General features: G+C 53.4%; 7 protein-coding genes across 7 annotated transcripts; 5 read left to right on the plus strand and 2 right to left on the minus strand.

Moving 5' to 3' along the window:
• Positions 1-553: 553 nt before the first annotated feature.
• CGGC5_v005697 (Secondary metabolism regulator LAE1) lies at positions 554-1,918 on the plus strand (the record flags this gene model as incomplete). The annotated part of the gene is made up of 8 exons (XM_032024239.2): positions 554-668; positions 736-758; positions 815-944; positions 1,000-1,037; positions 1,094-1,131; positions 1,186-1,323; positions 1,394-1,813; positions 1,879-1,918. The coding sequence occupies 8 exons, from the start codon at positions 554-556 to the stop codon at positions 1,916-1,918; spliced, it is 942 nt and encodes a 313-aa protein (XP_031879048.2).
• A 678-nt stretch (positions 1,919-2,596) lies between these two features.
• On the plus strand, positions 2,597-3,952 carry CGGC5_v005698 (putative oxidoreductase; the record flags this gene model as incomplete). The annotated part of the gene is made up of 5 exons (XM_032024240.1): positions 2,597-2,897; positions 2,953-3,059; positions 3,113-3,269; positions 3,329-3,561; positions 3,611-3,952. The coding sequence occupies 5 exons, from the start codon at positions 2,597-2,599 to the stop codon at positions 3,950-3,952; spliced, it is 1,140 nt and encodes a 379-aa protein (XP_031879055.1).
• Positions 3,953-6,077: 2,125 nt separating this feature from the next.
• On the plus strand, positions 6,078-9,030 carry vpr-15 (Minor extracellular protease vpr; the record flags this gene model as incomplete). The annotated part of the gene is made up of 4 exons (XM_032024242.1): positions 6,078-7,018; positions 7,074-7,541; positions 7,595-8,344; positions 8,403-9,030. The coding sequence occupies 4 exons, from the start codon at positions 6,078-6,080 to the stop codon at positions 9,028-9,030; spliced, it is 2,787 nt and encodes a 928-aa protein (XP_031879053.1).
• Positions 9,031-9,225: 195 nt separating this feature from the next.
• On the minus strand, positions 9,226-11,189 carry CGGC5_v005700 (putative GPI-anchored cupredoxin; the record flags this gene model as incomplete). Its single annotated transcript, XM_066151497.1, has 4 exons — positions 9,226-10,378; positions 10,431-10,845; positions 10,898-10,931; positions 10,998-11,189. The coding sequence occupies 4 exons, from the start codon at positions 11,187-11,189 to the stop codon at positions 9,226-9,228; spliced, it is 1,794 nt and encodes a 597-aa protein (XP_066009054.1).
• A 1,218-nt stretch (positions 11,190-12,407) lies between these two features.
• On the plus strand, positions 12,408-13,515 carry CGGC5_v005701 (uncharacterized protein; the record flags this gene model as incomplete). The annotated part of the gene is made up of 2 exons (XM_066151498.1): positions 12,408-12,413; positions 12,547-13,515. The coding sequence occupies 2 exons, from the start codon at positions 12,408-12,410 to the stop codon at positions 13,513-13,515; spliced, it is 975 nt and encodes a 324-aa protein (XP_066009053.1).
• A 474-nt stretch (positions 13,516-13,989) lies between these two features.
• Positions 13,990-15,813, minus strand: ptaR3-4 (Pestheic acid cluster transcriptional regulator 3; the record flags this gene model as incomplete). The annotated part of the gene is made up of 1 exon (XM_032024245.1): positions 13,990-15,813. The coding sequence occupies one exon, from the start codon at positions 15,811-15,813 to the stop codon at positions 13,990-13,992; it is 1,824 nt and encodes a 607-aa protein (XP_031879056.1).
• A 705-nt stretch (positions 15,814-16,518) lies between these two features.
• On the plus strand, positions 16,519-17,031 carry CGGC5_v005703 (uncharacterized protein; the record flags this gene model as incomplete). Its single annotated transcript, XM_032024247.2, has 1 exon — positions 16,519-17,031. The coding sequence occupies one exon, from the start codon at positions 16,519-16,521 to the stop codon at positions 17,029-17,031; it is 513 nt and encodes a 170-aa protein (XP_031879126.2).
• Between the last annotated feature and the right edge of the window lie 283 nt (positions 17,032-17,314).

Below are 17,314 nucleotides of genomic sequence, written 5' to 3' on the forward strand. Positions count from 1 at the left end.
CATTCAGGTCGAGAAGACAATAGCTGTATTTTCGATCCTCACCGACAGGAAACACAGATAAAGAAAGAACCGGTCCTTGTGCCGGCATTGCGACCGTTCAATGTTCCCACTCGACAAACGCATGAGATCCGAGTCAGTGGACTACTGCTAGCAGTGCGAGATACCGCTTTAGAATTTGTCATTTCTTTGGCTGAACAACACGGCAAATATGTTTCTGAAGGAAACGGGCGGTTGGAAACACCAGACGAACTCAACTCGTGAACTCTGCACGGCGGCCGCGTACCTTCTGCGACCCCGCAGAGAGCGAAACACCACTTCCCCGACGTCTTATCGCTGATGCGCGAGTCCTTCTTTCTACCGTCCTACTTGGCAGGTTGCAGCCCGAGACTGCGTCGACTGGCGAGATGGAGCAACTTGAGGCGGAGGCTCGGCCTTATGTACGTTTCCCTGCACTTCAATTTCGACTCGGGTCTCGTATTAATGTTGCCTCAGGGAGAGGATGATACAGCATCCATTAATGAGAGACTGCAAGTCCATAAGCCTCCAACGACCCATGGATCAGGAATACTTACTCGATACCAGGTCAAATTACAGCGCGTCGCTGACTTCAAGCGTCGTCGACTATCCTGTCGAATATGGCCGTCGGTATCATGCATTCCGCCCCGGAAGTAAGTCGGCTTCGAGCTTTCCGCCGATGCAAGTTACATCGCAGGTATGAACGCTCACGATTCGCAGCCTACGCATTCCCAAACGACGACGTATGATTATCCATTATTTACAGTGAAACTACAATACATTGACGAGACCTATGTAGTACGAAATGGATCGCCTCGACTTAGCTCATGCCATGATTGTTAAAACCATTGGCAACAGACTTTATCTTGCGCCACTGCAGAAAGAGAGAATACACAAGATGCTCGACATCGGGACAGGCACGGGAATCTGTACGTAGCTGAGCTTCCTCATTCCAACACCTGAGCGATGGCTGATTATCCCTAGGGGCGGTGGAGATGGGTGATATTTTCCAAAACGCAGAGGTCAGATGAACAGTTGGTCTTGTATTGCGAAATCAAGAACCTGACAAGCGGAGTAGGTCACTGGAAACGATCTGAGTCCGATTCAGCCAGAATGGTTAGTGAACTCACGTTAGAAAGGCTGTCCGAAGACTAATATGTAGGAGTGCAGGGTTCCCTCGAACGTGAAGTTTGAGGTAGACGATGTGGAAAGTGATTGGGTTGCGAACAGGAAGTACGACTTCATCATGTGTCGGTATATGGCCGCGTCCATCGCCGACTGGCCCAAGTTGGTGAAGAATATCTACGAGTACGTTAAGTCTCAATACTATTAGCAGGTGGTGCTGCTCAGGGACTGCTGAAAGCTGACCGTGAATCAGCCACTTAAATCCGGGAGGCTTCGCCGAGTTCCAAGAGATGGACACCGAGTTCTACTCAGATGACAGCACATACACTCCCGAACATGCGACTTGGAAGTGGAACCAGGCATTCGCCAACGCTTGTAGAAGCATGGGCCGCGACCCTTCCCCAGCGGCTAAAATTGAAGGGATGGTGAAGGAGGTAGGTTTCAATGGCGTTTACGCCCGCGGGTTCAAGTGTCCCATAGGTCCGTGGCCAAGGGACCCGTACTACAAAGATCTTGGAATGATGAATTTGGCGATCACGTTGGAAGGGCTGGAGGCGTTCACTCTCAAGCTGTTTTGCGATATCTTGGGAAGATCGCGGGTTGAGGTTGAGGTTGAGTTAGCGGCTGTTAGGAAGGAGCTGAAGCAGGGAGATATGCATTTGTTGTTCGACATGTAAGTACTACCCCTTTTGTACCGCTCCGTGCAAACCGGGCTTTCTGCTGATTATTTGTGTCTAGCTTTGTCGTATACGGACAGAAACCGGGTTATGTTCATTAGAGTGAGTCCCACGATTCAAACTGGCAGGGCAATACCACCCGGGGTCAATAGTGGAACCCATTCAAGTTGCATTGGTCTTCGGTAAATATCTGGAGTAAGTGTGAGGGATAGCTTCAATAACGTCATTCATTGTTAGTCATGTCTCGATCGGGAAAGTCTAGCAGTTGGGGAATCAGCGGGGCTTGAGGCGATGCGGCTAAAACCATGTCATGAATGATTGGTCGTGTGCGGGTGGAGGTTTTTTTGCCTAGATTTTGGTACCATGCGTGCGAAGGAGATTTGACGATGTATCTCAAACGAGAAGAACAGTGAGACTCAACTCAAAATTTCCCTACAATCAATAGAAGAGCATTGGCTGGTTGGGAAGTGTCCGACATTGTTGAGATTCTAGTCGGCAAATTATTAGGTACTAAACTGAAGTATAATTATTGAAGTCGGTACAATTACTTACACGAAAACGAAGTTCCAGTCGTCCGCGGAGTGTCGGCCAGAGGTGGGTCCTCTCCGCCCCACCCCGTCATCCCGCACCGTCGAGCCGCCGCTGCACCAACACCCCGCATCTTAGAAGATGGGATATAAATGAAGGTAGCCAGCTCTTTGATTGCAGAACTCTCGAAATTCTGTAAGATTCATCCAGCCGCCCGAGAGTAAAAACGGAAAACTTACACAAGAAACATCATGTCCACCATCAAAGTCGGTGTCGTCGGCTACGGCTTCGCCGCGAAGAGCTTCCACCTTCCTTTCATCACTGCCAACAAAGATTACGAGGTGATTGCGATCTTGCAGAGAGCGGAAGCTCCGAGCGATTTGTCATCCGCGCCTGCGGGCTCCCACTGCAAGGTCGACTTTCCCAACATCAGACACTACCGGACTGCGGAGGAGTTCTTCGCCGACTCGGACATTCAACTCGTCGTGGTTGCCACCCACACTGATACGCACGCATCGTTCGCAGAGAAGGCGCTGTTGGCGGGAAAACATGGTAAGTCACTATCCAATGCAGCTGATTATGCGATCGGAGATTGACAATTTTAAAGCCATCGCCGACAAGCCTTTCGCAAGGTCATCTGAAGAAGCAGACCGTGTTATTCAAATCGCCATGGAGAAGGGCCTCATTTTGACTTGCTTCCAGAATCGTAGATGGGTGAGTATTCTTGAGTTACCCCATGATATCGTGTTGGCTCATCGAAACTGCAGGACGGTGACTTCCAAACTTTGCGCAAGCTCATCAAAGAAGATGCACTTGGCGACATCAAGGAGGCCGAGATCCACTATGATTTCGAGTCTCCTCCTTGGCTCAGCTCAATGAACAAGAAGGAGTACACTCCGGGCGATGGCATGGCGTTCGGTCTGGGTGAGTTGAACATCGAGCTTAGGCCCCAAGAACACTGTTCTAATCGTGTCGAAATACAGGAACACACAGCATCGACCAGGCAGTGACTCTCTTCGGACGCCCGAAGTCCGTGACTGGCTTCTTCCGCGCCCAGCGCGGCATCGAAAGCGAGGTGGAAGACTCGTTCACAATCGTCTTGCAGTACGATGGAGCGCAGAAGGACCTCCTGGTGACCGTCAAGACCTCCGTAACCACGCCCATGGCCCAGCAACTCAAACATCTCGTGAGGGGAACAAAGGGATCATGGCTCAAGGTTGGTTGCCCGCCATTTGTACGAAACATCGTCCGCTGACACGTCACAGTTCCAACAAAGAAGCACCTGCCCTCAGGAGGAGCAAATTGCCGAGGGCCGCAAGCCGCTTGAGCCCGGTTTCGGCGAGGAACCAGCCGAGCTGCGTGGTATTCTTACAACGTACAAGGAGTTTGATGGAACGGTTCAGAAGTACGATGAAGCGACGAAGAAGTACACTGGTAGATATCCCAGCATCACTGGGCGCTGGCTGGGTATCTATGAGAACCTGGCCGACGCTATTAATGGTAAAGCTGAGCTCGAGGTGAAGGCCACCCAGTCACGCGACGCGATCAGGATTATTGAGCTGGCGAGAGAGTCGCACAGCACGGGAACAACTACTTTGTGGAAGTAAGAAGCGTGTGCCAAATGAGACAGCATGACAGCATCTCCAAGTGGCCACCTCGTTGAAGGCCCGTAAGGCTGTTACTTACGTATTCTTGATCTTATTCAGCTTATGTATCTTGAAACAAAGTACCGCATGTCACTACTAGTGACGAGAACGTGAGTAACCAGAGAAATTTGACACAGCCTCTTTATCATATCAATCCAAGGTCTTGCAGAAGACATGCTGAAGAACAAGCTTGAAGCCGGGGCCAATTCCCCTGTACCTTTGGCCGAGTCCTTTCAGACTGCAAGGTAAGGCGTAAACCTGGCCATGGTCGTGCAATTCGAGCTAGAACAATGAAAGGAGCAATTTTGAAGATGGGCCATTCTGTTGAAGACACTGTGATTGCTTCTTTGTGTGTATGATCTCACATTGTATTTGTTCCCAACACTTCTCTACGCTGCTTTTCTAGATTTGATACATAAGAGCGAACACCGCACCCCAGCTGTCGAGGAACCATCGTCAGAACTTCTTACGCTAGTGAGCAATCTTCGCAATCAAACCTACAATGAGTACAAATGAAAGTGTTGAGCCCCGGCTCAACGCCACCGAAAAGGCCAAGAGGGCATTCCCTGAGGCGGACACAAACAAAACTCCAACCGTATACGACCCCAGCCCGATTCCCAGAGAGCCTATTTCTGCGAGGGCCAAAGAGCGTTTGCGCCGTGATGTCAATACCTGGAGTGCAGATATCACAGACAGATCCCAAAAGATTCAGCCGCGCGCTGGGCCGAAAAAGGTACACGGTCCATCTTCCTTAATGCAGGAGGTAGTTCGAGACATGCGCTCGCCACTTTGCCCGCCAACCCCCGGGCTGCCGTCGAATGTGACGTCAAACTCCTCGGGCGAGTCTCCAGAATTATCGCACATCTCATCGGGTTACAACTCTTCTCAGTTTGAAACTTCAAGTGAAGTGCTCCAGACTAGGCAGATGGATAAGTGCTTTGCGGATGCTGACTTTGAGGGCCAGAAAATGTCTGCAGGGGAGGCCTTTCGGACCTGTCTCGCGCATCAGAATGCGGGGTTGCAACGAGCCGATAACTTGATTCTGAGGCTCAGGTCTGAGCTTGAGAGCCAGCACACAGAGCGTGAACTAGCGGCGCAAGCACAGCGGCAGAGACGGAAGAGGCTGGAGGAATTCTTCGACGACATCGCCATAACAGCAAGAGAAAATCCTAACCGTCTCGTGGACGAGATTCAAGACTGGAGGAAAGCTATGTATGAATACGACGTGATTGAGCGCGCGAATGACCGGACTCATGAGGTCGGAGCCCTGTTGAATGATGCGAGAGACTGGAAGGGTTGAGGCGGCTTTCATACGACGGGCATGCAACTTCGCAGGGCGAAATCAAGTTAAGGTGTATTTAGACTTCTGATAGTAATCATTTATGTCATCGACAGGCCTTGATTTTTTTTTCCCGATGTGAATCGAAACCTCAAGTCTTCATTTCGAGGGCGCATCATGACAACCGCCTCGTGGGGAGATGCACCGTCTGCCCACCTGCCCAAGCACGTAAAGTGACGGCTCGGTAACTTTGGCGAATACTACCTTACTCTATTTAAATGGATACCCTCGGAATACGGAGGAGTGCCAAGAGAGTTGCGCATTATAAACTTGCTGAGAGGACCCACCCAAGAACATTGAACAGAGTCATTGTTTGCGAGCAAAAGATCGAAGGCCATAGGTTCTGAAGACCTCTAACAATAGAATTATATGTCGAGCCATCATGACTTGGATCGATACACGAGTAGTCGTTCTTTCGGTCCATTCTACAAAAAACTACGCCTTCGTTCAATCGTTCTCCAAAGTCCAAGGTCGGGGATCTCGGCTCACGCGAGGGGCACACCTTCAACAGTGGGGCCGCCCCTTGCAAAGCCGGGGATCTGCGCGCTAGATCACGAACGAAGCTCGTATTTGCCGTTCTTCATCTCCAACTCGTGTCATCTGCTCCATCAACCGATAAACAACCCCCATGACGAGGTGCGGGCTACCCGTGTATATCAACGGCTGCACCCGTAATGGCGCCCGATCTGTTTCTTCTCGTCTCCTCACCCGCTAGCCTACATCCTGTGAGCGAGTGATCAAGTCAAGATGAGGGTCTCACACGCGATCATTTCGGCCATCCTGGGCGCCAACGCAGCGACGGCCAAGCCGCTCCACCCGCGCATCTACGCGGATGCCCCGGCGCCGGCTCACCTCCCGAGAGCGGAATCTGACGACACCCAGACGACGAAGAGCCGCAGCGAGCTGCTCCAGGGCGCGTACATTGTCGAGTTCGCCGACGACAACGACACCCCTTCAAGCTTCCTTGAGTCGCTAAAGGCCGTTGGCATCGATGCCGACACGCGTATGGAGATGAGCTACCGCTTCTTCAAGGGTGTGTCTTTCCAAGTCAAAGAGTCCAACGCAGCGCACCATGATAGCGCGCTCTTCCGTCGCCAGATGGCTGGTTCTTCCCGCATCAAGAATGTTTGGCCCGTGAAGACCATCAAGCTCGACCTGCCCGAGGATAACGGTGCCCCTAACCAAGGCTCCGCAACTGCGAACGCCCGCAAAAAGCGTCAGGGCGGTGCTCCCGGCAACTCGACCAAGGACACTTTCTCCCCTCACATCATGACCCAGGTCGACAAGTTGCGCGAACAGGGCATCACCGGTAAGGGAATTCGTGTGGGAATTATCGACAGCGGTGTCGACTGGACGCACCCCGCCCTCGGAGGCTGTTTCGGCCCTGGCTGCCTCGTCGAAGCCGGATGGGACTTTACCGGCGACGATTTTCTTCCTGGCGTTCGACCTGCGCAGCCCGATGCCGACCCCATGGACGACTGCGTGGGCCACGGAACCCACGTTGCTGGAATTATCGCCGCTCAGCTCGAAGGCAATGAGTACGGCTTCACTGGTGCCGCTCCCGGAGTGAAGCTGGCTGCTTACCGTGCATGGGGATGCGCTGCTTCGGGGACCAACGAGATTTTAATTGCTGCGTTCAGCCGGGCTTTCGAGGAGGGAGCTGATATCATTTCCTGCTCTGATGGAGAGTAAGTCATACCCGGCGACTGTTCATCAATGACGATGTGTTGACGAGTTCAACAGTGCTTCCGGTTGGGCTGAGGACGCTTGGGGCCTTGTTGCTTCCCGCATTGTTGATGCCGGCGTTCCTGTTGTCATCTCTGAGGGCAACGATGGTGGCACCGGCATGTTCTACGCCTCAACTCCGGCAACAGGGCGGGGCGTTGCCGGCATCGGTGCCGTTACGAACGCATTGTTTCCCACTCTTCTCAACGCCGGCACTTTCACTGTTGACTCGAATTCTACTGGAAGCAGTAAGACCGAGTTTGGCTACCTGCCTGGTGTTCCCGAGTTGACTGGTGATCTGTCCCTTCAGCTTTGGACTGGCGACGCCTGCAGTGCTTTGCCGGAAGATACGCCGGATCTTAGCAATAAGATCGCCCTGCTGCAGTTCCCCGACTCTCGAGCGACCGGCTGCTACCCTAACGACCAAGGCAACAATGTTGCAGCGAAGGGCGGACATTACATCCTCTACTACACCAACGACAACACGTAAGTGTGAGCATGTCTGATGGTCATGATAGATCAACTAACGTATGTGCCAGAACCATGCGCGATGAGCAGTACGTTTACTCCGATGGCATCCTAGGCGTCGCGTCTGTCCCGCCTTATCAGTCTACGCAGTGGCTATCTCTCCTCGACCAAGGCCGAGCTGTCGCTGTCTCCATCCCGAATGCCAACAACACCAAGACTCGCCTCGAGAACCTCGAAAACAACAGCAGCGGCAGCTACATGGGCACCTTCTCCAGCTGGGGACCGACATGGGAACTGGACGCGAGCCCTCAGTTCGCCGCCCCCGGTGCCAACATCCTGTCTACTTACCCTGTTGCCCTGGGCTCTTACCGAGTCATGACGGGAACGAGCATGTCGTGCCCGATGACTGCTGCCATCTACGCCCTGCTCGCCGAGGCTCATGGTACCAAGGACCCCAAGCGCCTCGCCTCGTTCCTCTCGTCTACCGCGAAGCAGCTCGACTGGTATGATGGCACCACAGCTCACTCTGACATCGTTGCCCCCGTCCCGCAACAGGGCGCTGGTATTGTCCAGGCATTTGATGCAGCCCGTTCCACCGCCGAGCTCAGCGTCAATTCCATCTCCTTTAATGACACGGACAACTTCGTCGGCAACGCCACTGTCAGCATCAAGAACACTGGATCCGCAGACCTTGTCTTCGATATCAGCCACCGCAAGGCTGTGACCATGTACACCTTCATTTCCACCTCCGACCGCCTGAGAGCGGCCGCCTTCCCCAACCCCATCGTCGAGGAGTGGGCGGACCTCCAATTCAGCTCTGAGTAAGTCATGTCGCTGACATCACCACTTCTGTTTCACCTTGACTAACGCCTTCCATAGAAAGCTGACTGTTCGCGCTGGTGGCTCGGTTGACTTGACCGTCACCTGCATGCCCCCTTCCAACCTCAACGCGACCCTCCTGCCGGTGTACAGCGGCTACATCATCCTCACAAGCAACACCGACGCCCCCTCACTCAACGTGCCGTACCTCGGCGTGGTCGGCAGCATGTACAGCACCCCAGTCCTGACCGCCTCGCAAGCTTACCTCGCCGAGTACAACGGCGTCATCCCCGCGAACCGCACCTACACCATCGCTCGCCCAGATCCTGCCAACCCTCCTCGTACCGACCGTGGTGACCAGTCTGCGACTCCCAACGTTTACATCCAACCTACCGTGGGCACCGCCTCACTCGCGGTCGACGTCCTGTCTGTTGTCAATGGCAAGGAGGAGAACCTCGGGAGCTTGGCCGGCTGGCCTCTTCCGTACGTTACGCGTGTTGACCAACGAGCGTACTTCAACGGCCTGCTTGCCGACGGCACTGTTCTCGAACCTGGTGTGTATAAGATGCGAGTTAGCGCACTCAGAATCTACGGAGATCGTGAGAAGAAGGAAGATTGGGATGTGTTTACGACGGTGCCTTTCATCGTCAAGTACCAGGCGGCTGGCAACGCAACAACTGCCGCTTAGAAAACCACTTAGTTTGACACCCATTAGGCGCCTTGGATAGGAGCATGCATACGAAATGCGTAATGATAGTGTATATGGCATCTAAATTCTTCCACCAATGATGATCTCCCTCTACCTGTGTCACGTTATCCGATGGCTTCATTTCTTCCTTTATGTACTCCGCCGCTATATCAAATTACGTCAGGACAAACGTATTCAAGGCTGCGTGACCCAGATCATCTCAGGCCCAGCTATCGCTGCACCCGCAATTTCCGAGGCTTTGATATCCTTCTTCGACGTGACAACAGCCCAAACATGACCATATAAATCTTCAGGCACGGACGACTTGCCATCAGCAATGGACGAAAACTTAACCTCTCCCCACGCACCAAGCCAGGCGAGGAACAAGTCTCCATCATGCTTGCCCTCCCACTGCACATCAACGCCCATCAACCTCTGGGCCTGGTCTAACCCCTGACCCTTGATATCCAACTTCGCAAATGGCTTGTCCCAGGCCAACTTGTCCGGGCACGAGGACACGTAGTGGTGCATGGCATACGAGTACACCAACTCGGCTGGGATAGACACCTCGCGGGGCGCAGCCGCAGCAATATGGTTCTGCATCAGGTTGATAACGGCCGTCATGCGCGATTTGGCACCGAGCGATGTCGCCAGGGCCGGTATGAGCCACGGGTCCGACGGCGCCAGCAGCGCCGTCGCGTCAATAATCAGTCCAATCTCCAACAGCAATATCGTAATCGTCGTGCTCAGGAACGCATCGATGTCAAGGTCGGGAATGGCGTAGGCGCACTCCTTCAACACCGTCTTGGAAAAGTGCTGCAGCGAATCTGTCGCCGTGCCGCGATGCACCCACGCCTGTGCGGCCATTGTCCCGATCGTCTCGACAATGGTCTCGGGGTAGACATTGGCCCACTTGCCACCCGTCTGCAGACTCTCGTAACCTTCGAATAGCACCTTTAGGAGGATGTTGTCGAGGAACTGGATGAGCTGCAGATGTTCCACGGCCGCGTCGCTGATGTTAGTGCCGAAGTTCCAGTTCATGATTGCGCCGCCACCGGCTTTGCCCATCATGTACTGGTCGTTGTCACCCGGCTTGGGGATGTAGGCGATCATGTCTGCTGTAAGAGCGGAGACGTTGACGACGGCGGAATTCACCATCGGAAGGATCGTTCTGTTTGCGCGGAGGACGCCGCCGAGGGGAGCCATGGGAGGCAGGGTGCTGGGAGGTGCTTTGGAGGCGAGGTCTGTGAAAGCTTGGAGTTTGTTGCCCTGATCTGGGGCGTTGATGGCTCCGACCATACCCTTTTGGCAGTGAGTTCCGGTTGTTTGTGCACAGTAGAACCAGATGCTATGTCGTAGTTAGCGGAAAGAATCTTTACGTCAAGGTGATCAGGTCTTACGGCTTGGAATCGTTGACTAGAATACTGAAGGTTACCCCGGACGGACTAAGAGCTGTGGGGATGAGACCACTACTGAAGCCGTTGACAGATGGCTCGCATGGCTTATCAAAAGACGACTGTGTGACTGAGTGGTTTCGTGGGTTGAAGCTGAACTCAACATACGTCCTCGGAGGCTCTTTGATGTCATTCGGACTGAAAGTGAGAGCTCCGTTGAGACCCACGTCCACCCGCGAGATACGCTTGCCGCCGACAGGCAGACCATCGGGAGGAGAGCTGCTCGGACCGGCACCCTTGGCCTTGTCACGGAATGCGTCAAAGGTGTTTCCTGACGAGGGCGGGTTGATGCTATGCAGCATACCCTGCTGGCAGTGGTTGCCCTGGCCACAGAATATCCAGATAGGCTTCGTGTCGTTCACTGTGATTGTGAAAAATGTTTTCGCACACTCCGAATCGGAAGTTGAAGGTACAAAGGCTGAGAAGAAGCCACCGCTGGCCAGCGGACTACAGGGGCTATCGAATGAAGACTGTGTGACTGAATGATTCTGAGGAAATCTTAGCAAAGTTCACATTCTTCTCGATTTGATGAAGCAGTCTTGCCTTGGAGAAGAAGTGGTACGTGATTGTATCGCCACGGTTCGCAATGAGTGTCTCTGGCTCGAACTTGAGCTGGTTGTTCTTTCCGACATTGACATCGAAGTGCGCGGCCTGCACGCCGAGAAGTGCAGCGGCCACGGTCAGTGACGATAAAATGGACTTCATGTTTGCAGACAAACATAAGAGTCTCGAGTGTTCGTGATGGGTGTCGTCTCAGGAAGAGTTGTCCGTCATGCCACGCAGGGATAGCAGTGATATTTCACACTCTTTTGAAGCCAAGCTCTCTCCTCGAGCCGGCTTGGAAATTCCCAAGCCATTTTGGGCCAGATCAGAACTGATCGTGACACCAAGAAGACAAAACCAACAGCTTTCAGGGACTAAGGTCAACGCCAAGTCTACGCCACGCTCCCCGCACCAGTCAAAGACAAAAAGGGGTCGCACTAGGGCTGAGCTGACCAAGCGTCTAAGCGTCTAGGGAGAGGATGGAATGTCAGAATAGCATTCTGACGATGCAGCGGCTACAGATTAGTCTCTTGATCCTTCGTACATCTGAGATCTGTTTGACGGGCGAATTCAATTGGACCATGAGCCCTAAGCCCAGTGCCCGGTCGTCACCTAGCCGCTTGTACCAACGTCCGTCGGATGCTGTGCCACGCGGATAACGTCTATTCCGCCGTCCGAGATGTGACAGAGCGAACCCTTGCTGCGGAATGATGAGCTTCCTGGAATTGCCGCGCTTCCTTCGACCACGCCCATAGATGACTTCGAGATCAGGTCTGCCTGCCAAGCGGTGATGTTGCGATCCTTCATCCGGCCTGATCATCATCCGAAGATGGGCTGGGCTGAATTCCATTTTCGGTTATTGATCCAACATATTCAGACGATTGGCGATTACCAACGAGTGAATTAAGCATGAAGAAGTGTGAAAAAACGACAAGAACATGGCCGCACAGACTGAGACAAGACACCAGACGAGAGCTCACGTAAGACCTAAGCCAATGCCACTGTTCCAACGGGCGCCCAGTGAGCTGGTTCAGACGCGATCAGCCGCCGCTCATCTCCCATGAATGCGCCACTTCAAAGATTCCACCTTGGCATCGCGCTTAACGGTTCCTTGGATCCGAGGCTTCAAACGTTATTCCGGGGATTGGTGTCTGCCTGCGGGTTGCCTGCCTCATCCTCGGCAGGGCTGGAGACCTTCACGTACTTGTAGCTGGACCGTCCGCGTCTTCTGCTTATTGAACCCGCCACATTCCATACGTCGTGAATTCGACTCGATTATTCAACTCATTCCGTGTTGTTGGCCTCTGTATCGCAGGTATGGCACACAATGCACCAACTCGCAGGGTGCCTGCCTTCACCTTTCTGCCGATCTTGGCATCGATGATTGTGGGTATGTTGATCGTGGTTATCATTGCATCAGGTTCGCGGCCTGGGGTTGGCGATAAACTCTCATTTCTTCGGGTGGGTGATACCCTATGCTTGTTTCTCGGGATCTCTATGGCTCTAACCGACTCAATAGGTTGATGCTACGAACTTGAATATTCCAGCGAAGCTTGGAGGATCGCAGTACCTCCAAGATCTCTCGAGGGTCTCCGGCGCCGACCTTGTCGGACAAGATGCAACCCCAGCAACCCTTCATATCTTCGACGTCTACTACATAACACTTCTCGGATCTTGCGGGCACATCAATGATGTGACGGTCTGTACCACGCGTCTGGTCGGATATTGGTTCGACCCACGCAGCGACCTCAAGCTTGACGCGACCTCGATCGCGGGGACTTTCTCCGGTAACCTGAACGATGCCCTGAACAGCTATGCCAAGACGTCCTCCTTCTTTGGCGTCGCGTACATCTTCGCGTTCGTTCTGACCATCTTGGCTCCAATTGTCTCGGTCATCAGCGGCCGTTGTGGCAGAGCTGGCTTTGCGGGTGTCGTCCTGTCTGCGATGGCCACAATCTGTCTTCTCGCGGCATCAATCGCGGCGACAGTCATCTTCAAGAAGGTAGACGACGCCATCAATGAAGACTTCAACGATATCGGCATCTCTTCTGCGCTCGGGTTGCTGTTTGTGCCGACCTGGATCGCCCTCGCATTCTCCCTCCTGGCATCGGTCTTGATGGGCATCAAGACACATAACCCCCGAGCACCGAAGGGCCCCACCAGCGGAATGATTACCGGGGGACGGGATATCAAAAGCGGCAACGTCCAAGGTGGTGTCCCAAGGCCACTGACCCTGCTGAAGAGGGTTCAGACTTGGGGCCAGCACAAGTATGTCCACATCGGAGGCGGCGGAGGACAGTTCGCGAACACCAGAGCTGGAGATGGAGAGTTTGATGACGACACGGCCCTTATCGGACGTCGATACAGTCCTGAGTTAGATCCCAAGCAAGAACAAGAGTCTACGAGCATCGCGATGGTGCCCTTGGACCACAAGGGAAGCAAGGATATGAACCAAGCGTACGAGTCGTATACGGGCCGCGCTTTGTGATGGTTCGATTCAGGATATCACATGCGCCATCGATAGATTCGATAAATGTTTTTAGAAGGACTTTGCGCGGTATCGTTCGTGGTCGATAGGTGCCTGGTCGCCCGTGGTTGTAAGACTCTCGATTGTATAAGTCCTGTGTACCTCGCTCGTCAGCGTTGTTCACGTCGCAATGCGGATGTAATATGGATGCAACTATTCATTGCAGGCATACCTTTTCTCTAACCAAACCAGCGATCCTCCTTGCTTGCATGTACCCTCGCGATCCCGCGGGGCTGGGCCGGTGGGATGCTTTGAGAAACGTCCGTCGGTCTGTGGTCGATGCCTTTCTGGTGGATGACTAGTGACAAATCATGTCGTTTAAGAGACTGGGAATTTGACTTCTAGTAACCGCCTTGATGGCAACTCTCGCCACGGAGCAATTACTTGCCGGCAACCTGCCGTCGTCAGGATTGGCGTGTATCTTCCAACACATCCTTATCCAAGCAGCACCCGACGACCGAGGCTGTTCAAGCACGCCGCAACATCCCAAGAGTCGGCCGCGATACTTTCCCTCTTTTGCCATACACCTTCCACAATATCTATTGTTAGCTTTGTCGAGCCAAATGACCTCAAGGGACCCATGTGTGAGAACAACTCTCGAAACGCAGGCTCTTGCTCAGGTTGCGCCAGGCATCCCGCTACAACCAACGGCCAGGCAAGCGTATGAATTCTCCGTGGCGTTCCTAGTCTCCTACATAACTCAATCGTTTGAGCGACAGAGTCAGCGATATCGATGTTGGCTGGCTGCCATCCGGAAAGCACCACGTGGAGGTATACCAGCCCTGCGTGCGCCCAGATCTGCGTGACCAAGTGGCAGGCTTCTGCCTCGTCATGGGCTTGATTCGAGTCGGCCAGCCATGGCGGTCGATGATCCCTGGCTGTTGCGTCAATTGTCTCCAATCGGCTTAAGCCATCGCGCAGACTCTGCTCGATGTCCGCCCCCTTCTTGACGAGGTGCATCAATGACAACGCTCCTTTCTTTTGCATGGTCTTCTTCCAGCCGTCAAGGGCAGCCACCTCGCCAACGAGTATCATTGCCCAGTTCTGGCAGCCGACATAGTCTTCCAACCTTAGTCGACAGTTTCGATCCGGGTCTTCTTTCGGCTCGTCCTCGGCTGCTAGGACGAGAGGGTAAAAGGGTTGGAGCCGGGGGATCTGTTCGACTCCTGTGCTGTAGATGATGTCGTGGACAATCAACAGACCAGAGAAGAAGCGAAAGGCGGCCTGGTCCACTGTCCACGCTGGCCACCGAGGCGGATTGTCCATACCGGGGTGGGCTAGTCGTCTCATGTGTTCCAACATGGCGTCCCACTTTGACCGATGGCTCCCAACGTCTCCGGGGAACTCCACTATCTGCTTGAATAGAAGGACCGCAGCGTCTAAATGGAACTGCCAGTTTTCATTGCTGGCTATGGAGACCTCGAGACACATCAGATGTACGATGCTATCAAAGAGCCGCGCGCTTGTGAGTAAATCTCCGTGTACACCGTGCTTACTGACCTCGTTCAGGTCAAACTGGGCTTTCCTCATGGCCATGCATGTTTGGTTCTGTACTTCGTTTTCGGCCTCGGGTACACATTCCCGTCTTTCTGGCCGCTGTTGGACGGGTACCACGGAGTAGAAGTAGGATGACAGACTAGTAGCAGCGTGGCAGAGTGATTTGTTGGCCAGGGTAAGAATAAGCAACCACGTGCGCCCACCCTCGAGAACGCTGGGCGTGTAGAACGGGAATACTGCAGGGAAGATGTAGTCGATATAAGACATGATGTAACTTTGCTCGAGTTCCGTAGGGAGATTGGGCAAAGATGGCGGCGTGATTTCCTGTAGGAGAGGGTCGATGGGGTAATCAGAGCCAGGGCTATTGGTGAATGATCTTGATGGCGTGCCAGTCCGGCGGGATGTCGTACGGGGTGCATCTTGTCTTTCGTTGTCGTTGTCCGCCGAACGAGGCGCCGGACGGGAGTTGATATGCGCGGGAGGATCCAATACAAATATGTTGCTAGATATGTCATCCGCATCTCCGATGATGCGCTGCAAGATCCGTCTAGCCCTACGGCGCTTGGCTCCATTCCTGACCTCAGTCTTGAGCCTCTCGGCCATAGCCTGCTGCCTCGCGCCGCCATCCATCCATTCTGGAACCTCCTGGTCGGAGTAGCAGCTGATCTCGAGGCCGGCACACACATTGCACACGGGCAGCGTTTCGTCGCACTTTTTGTGGCGTATGCGGCACGTCCAGCAGCTCGACGTGCCACGGGGCATGTTTTCGACTTGATCAGGCCCTTCGGTCGTTTTTCCCTTTATTTTCCGAAAGAGGAAGCGGCGTGGTACAAGATATGGCTGAACAGCTGAAAAAGGAGGTGAGGATTTCCGCGCGTCTGGCCTTGGACTCGGACGGTTAGGTCTTAAAGAGACCCGCTCGGGGCGCGGTCCGCACGACTTGGGTCCGCGCGCAAAAGTTTCCCGCCCGGAATGGTTTCCGCGCGGGAACCTAGTTGCGCGCCGGACTTTGGGCGATGGCGCGGCGGCGGACTTTGATGCAGTTGCTGGATAGCCATCGTGACTTACAAGTCGGACTGCGGAATAGCGACAGAGATCAATGCGGAGGAAAATGTGTCTTATATCGTAGGAGAGTCGCTTGATGAGTCTGAGCCACCTTGCCATTGCATCCAGCTCATTCCATTCTTGTCGCAATGCCAGGAAGCAAAGTTCTCGTTCTCGGAGGCACGGGGCCGGCAGGCATTTGTCTGCTTCGGGAACTCGTCTTTCGAAACCATGCGACTGTGGTCTTTGCGAGGAACCCTGCGAAGATTCCTCATGACTTAGCCTCGAACCCACTCATCCAGGTAATTCAGGCCCTTAGTCAATGTTTCTACCGCTGTAATCACAATCTTTTTGACTTGCGCTGACAAGAGACTAAAGGTTGTAAAGGGAGAGATGAGCGATTCGGATGCCTTGTCTTCTGCAATGTCAGAGAGCGCCATTGCCATTTCGCTTTTGGGGCCCGACATCAAGAATACGAAGATCGATCCGTCGCTCTTTGCAGATATTTACCGCTCATCTGTCTTTCCTGCAATGAGAAAGCACGGAGTCAAGCGAATTTTCGCCATGGGAACATTGTCCATCAAACGACCCGAAGACCATTGGACCATGTTTCAGACGATGGTAACCATCTTCATGTCGCTCTTTGCAGGCCCAATCTACAACAACATGCTGAATCTTGCGAAGTTGTTTGAGACCGAGGCCGAGGGTCTGGACTGGACGGTCTTTCGGATCGCTCAAATTCCAGGGGACTCGGATCCCGAGAGCTGGGAGAAAGACAGACAGGACCAACTCTTCACCGGATGGATCGGAGAGTCTGGATGGACATCTTCGATGAAAAGAGGAGCCTTAGCAAAGTGGCTTGTTGATGCAGCGGAAGGCAAGGCGGACGAGTGGAAAGGGAAGATGCCGACGCTTAGCTCTTCCATTGCCAAATAACTTCTGCATGGCCTTGCATAAGATACCACGAGAATTCTATATTTGGCGATTTCTCCGATCATATGTTCGCAGTCGAAGCTTCGCTGAGATAGTTTTGATTCATTAACTATGTTGTCTGTATTGATAACGTAACCTCTGAGACAACTAGAGCAGAGTTTCAGCCAACATTGCTAGTGCTTATTCGAAAATCATTTACGGATTTGATTAACTTGCCGAGTCACGCTACATTCAATCAAGCGGAGTTGATATGTGAGTGTTGTTTCCGAATCATTTCAGCAACCCC

The sequence above is a fragment of the Colletotrichum fructicola genome (genome assembly GCF_000319635.2).
Source record: "Colletotrichum fructicola Nara gc5 chromosome Unknown KSG_Nara_v1_contig03, whole genome shotgun sequence".
Lineage (NCBI taxonomy): Eukaryota > Fungi > Ascomycota > Sordariomycetes > Glomerellales > Glomerellaceae > Colletotrichum > Colletotrichum fructicola.